Genomic DNA, 4,108 nt, shown 5'->3' on the forward strand with positions numbered 1-4,108 from the left:
CTCTCTCTCTCTCTCTCTCTCTCTCTCTCTCCCCTGACCTTCCACCAAGAAAATAAATTCTAGGCCCGGTGAGATGACAAAATAAAGCAGAATCTAGTGATACATGGGACAACCAAAGATGTATCAGTTTGTAAAATCCAGAACTGACTTGGACAGTGAACAAATGTATGTTTGCATTTTCCGAACAACCCACATTTTTTTAAAAAAAAATATTTATGTATTTATTTATTTAATATGAGGGCATTAGATGCCCACATACAGATGGTTGTAAGCCACGGTGTGGTTGCTAGGTATTGAACTCAGGACCTCTGGAAGAGTGGCTCCTAACTGCTGAGCCATCTCTCCAGCCCCAGGACAACCCACTTTTACAGGATTGGTATAAAAGGAAAAGCATACTGGGGACCTAGCGAGACTCAGTCAAGCCCAGTGGGTCCAGACAGGGTGACTTGTGTCCCCCAAGGATGTATCACCTTACAAGCAGGAACGCTGATAAGTCCTTTATTTCGTCAATTATTTAGTTGTCTGCCTTCAGACAGGGTATCAGGAAGCCCAGGTGGCCTCAAACTTGCTTGCTTAAGCTAAGGCTTAAAAACCTTAAAGTTTTGCCGGGTGGAGGTGGCACGTGCCTTTAATCCCAGCACTTGGGAGGCAGAGGCAGGCGGATTTCTGAGTTCGAGGCCAGCCTGGTCTACAGAGTGAGTTCCAGGACAGCTGGGGCTACACAGAGAAACCCTGTCTCGAAAAAAACAAACAAAAAAAAGCCTTAAAGTTTTGAACCTGCGCTTCATGCATGCAATAGGTGCACCCCACCCGCTGAGTGCATCCCGGCCCTGATGGGTTCCTCTAACCATCAGCTGGGTGGAGACCACTGCCCGTTACATCTTCTTTCGATGCTCAGCCTCTTCACCCATCCCTCCCCTCAGCCACCAGCCCCTCCGTGCTTCCCATCCCACACGGGGGATCTGTGAACTGTGCATAGTTGAAAAAAAAAAGTAGATTGTGCGTGATCTCAGCGAAGATGTTAAAAGTTGGAAAGGAGCCGGGCGGTGGTGGTGCACGCCTTTAATCCCAGCACTTGGGAGGCAGAGACAGGTGGATTTCTGAGTTCGAGGCCAGCCTGGTCTACTGAGTGAGTTCCAGGACAGCCAGGGCTACACAGAGAAACCCTGTCTCAAAAAACCAAAACCAAAACAAAAACAAAAACAAAAAAGTTGGGAAGGAAAATGGCACCGAAGTGGCTCTCCTCTGCGCTAGCTGTAGGTTGAGCTGAAACAAGCCGGCCAAAAGTGGGATCAGCTCTGGGTGATGGGGGCAGCGTGTTAGAAAGAGCCCTTGGGTTGCCGGCAGCCGAGAAGCAGGGCGTTGCTGTGACCACCATAATGTGCTACTTACCACTCGGAAGCCCTAGGTGGCCTTCTGTTCTCTGTGGGCTGACATCCAGGCTCCCGGTGGGAAGGTGAGGCCTCTCCTGTCTCCCAGCCCCGTGCCTCCCTCTCACCTGCTCCGCTCCCACCACACTGCAGGCCTTTATCATTCTCGCTCACTCTGTGGTTTTTCCCTACGTCTGTACTTACTGCGTTCTATCTAAATTCCCCGCAAGGTAACCGTTGTAAAGGGCCCACATCTAAGGGATCCGCCCCAGTAGACACTGCACAGAGCCCCGTGGTGGAGATGTGACTTAGAAATTCCTTGTCTGCCCTCCTGCTGGTGGATCCTAACCTCAGGAGGATAAAAGTTCATCTCTGACTTGTGTCTGTTTTTGCTTTTGTGTGTGGTTCAGGAAGGAGGACGGACCAAAAGCCATCGATACTGGCCCAAACTGGGGTCCAAGCACAGCTCGGCCACCTACGGCAAGTTCAAGGTCACCACAAAGTTCCGGACAGATTCTGGTTGCTATGCGACCACGGGCCTAAAGGTGAAGCACCTGCTGTCCGGGCAGGAGAGGACCGTGTGGCACTTGCAGTACACGGACTGGCCTCACCACGGCTGCCCAGAAGATGTCCAAGGATTTTTATGTGAGTTAGTTTTCCCCAGCCTGAGTTTTGCCAAATGTGTCAGTAGCCTGTCAGTTGAGTGGACAGTGGCCATGCCTACTCTTAAGCGACTTGAGTGTTATCATATTGAGGTCCCCTCACCTCTGCATAGGACAGAGAGGAGTAAGAAGTGTCTCATTTTGTTGACGTCTTATGCAAGTCTGTAAGAGTGTGATAACCTAACTCTGCGTTGATTCAGACTTTCAGTGTCTCAATAATCAGTCATTACCTAACATGCTGTAACACAGATGAGTCCTGAAGACTGCACACCAAGTCAAAGATGGCAGGCATCAACACATATGAACAGTAGGATTTGCCCTGCATGGGGCACCTATATCAGGCAATTATATGTATTTTTCTTTTCAGAGCACAGCTATTTTTAGATGAGAATATATGGGTGCTGTGTATACCAGGGAGTGGCCCAGGGAAGGTAACCAAGAGCAAGTTGGCCTACTGTGCCCACCACAGAGCCCCACTATGTGCACAGAGACCCACTGTGCACATGTTGGAACCTTGGGTTTATTTTTGATATCTTTAGAATCTGCCGTAGGATCTAAGAAGGCTCACAGCACAGAGACGAGTTTGCTTTGACAGAAGGATTACATTTACCAGTAACATGGGGAGTGGTCTCAAGGAGCACAAAGAACACGGAGAAGGGCAGCGATAGGGCAAAGAATCCAAAGCCCCAGAGAGGTCAAGTGACCAGTTGTCTATCCTAGGTGGGGTGTGACCTCTCAGGACCCCTCCCCCCCAGCAGCACCAATTATTCAATTTAGAGAATCTTCTGCTTGGTGGACTTCTTAAACCTGTCCCTAAGGAGAAAATCCAGGCTAATACAAATAGATGGGCTTGATGATTGACAGCTCTGCTGACAGGTGGGGCCCACGAGATGCTCTAAAGTATAGTCAGATCTTTAAGTCAAAGCCAGTTTGAGGAATGACAGTTTAAGCTACTGGGGGGTATAGGGCATCCCTTTAAAGAATGTGGGTTGCCCAAGGTTGACTTTTGTAAGGATCTTGACACAGGGATTGCTGTGTAACACCATGGATATGCTGGCTGTTAGATCGTCCAAAGATCCTATTTTATTTGTTCCGTGATTATGGCAAAAAAACCCATTAAGGATCCTGTGGCTGTTTTTCCTTTGTGTCCCTTTGGGATAGTAAACAAACCTTTGGGCTGGGCCGGGCAGCTGCTCGAAGCTCTGAGAACATGCCCTGAACCCTCCACCCACAGGCTTGTTATCCCCAGAAGTGGGGTTCGTATTGGATGGTCACATAACTTCATGGAAGTGGATTCCCCCAAGGCCTGTTTTTTTTTTTTCACATCTGAAAATGAATTCAAGCCTAGGTTGACATTCAGTGATTCTGTGCCGTGGAAGAGGATGGGGCAGGTGGCTGCTCCTTCCCCAGAAGGAATTGGCTCTGAAAGGCAGGCGTTTCAAGGGGACTTAGCGGATGCTCTGATCCCAGTCTGTTAGTAGTATGAAATACTGTAAGTAATGTCTAGACTCATCTGCCAGGGGGACTTGGGGATTTGCAGAGAGGGAAACAGAATTTAATTGTTAAAAAGAACTATTTAAAGAACAAGTCCTCCCGTGGACTAATTGACTCCCAGCTGGTCTCTTCTGGCTACGGGGTGTTGCAGCAGTTACTAGCCAAATGATTAGCGTCTTATAAGAATTGCAAATTATTATGACTGAAAAACAAAAGAGTCACCCTCAGCCCTGGCACCTCCCCACCGTCCACCCCCTGGATGCAAAGTCATGTGACACACTTGGGTGACAAGATTCACATTTTGTCCTGCAGCCTACTTGGAGGAAATCCAGTCCGTCAGACGCCACACCAACAGCGTACTGGAAGGCATCAAGACCAGGCACCCCCCCATCGTGGTTCACTGCAGTGCCGGGGTGGGGAGGACCGGCGTGGTGATTCTCTCTGAGCTCATGATCTACTGCCTAGAGCATAATGAAGTGAGTTGTCCGCCTGGCTCTTGCCACCTTTCCATCGTATTCTGTTACTTTTGTGAGATGGAAGGTGCATTTGGACCTGTGCGTGCGGGCACCTCTCTCTCTCTCT

General features: G+C 49.1%; 1 protein-coding gene across 4 annotated transcripts in view; it reads left to right on the plus strand.

The window, feature by feature from the left end:
- The window catches only part of Ptpn14 (protein tyrosine phosphatase non-receptor type 14), a 150,962-nt gene that overhangs the window by 137,591 nt on the left and 9,263 nt on the right, over positions 1-4,108 (plus strand). For all 4 annotated transcript variants that reach the window (XM_031338535.1, XM_031338563.1, XM_031338546.1 and 1 more), the window contains exons 17-18: positions 1,781-2,015; positions 3,839-4,002. In XM_031338535.1, coding sequence (XP_031194395.1) covers positions 1,781-2,015; positions 3,839-4,002 — 399 coding nt within the window. The remainder of the gene's footprint in view (positions 1-1,780; positions 2,016-3,838; positions 4,003-4,108) is intronic.

Source organism: Mastomys coucha, unplaced genomic scaffold (genome assembly GCF_008632895.1).
Source record: "Mastomys coucha isolate ucsf_1 unplaced genomic scaffold, UCSF_Mcou_1 pScaffold1, whole genome shotgun sequence".
Taxonomy (NCBI): Eukaryota; Metazoa; Chordata; class Mammalia; order Rodentia; family Muridae; genus Mastomys; species Mastomys coucha.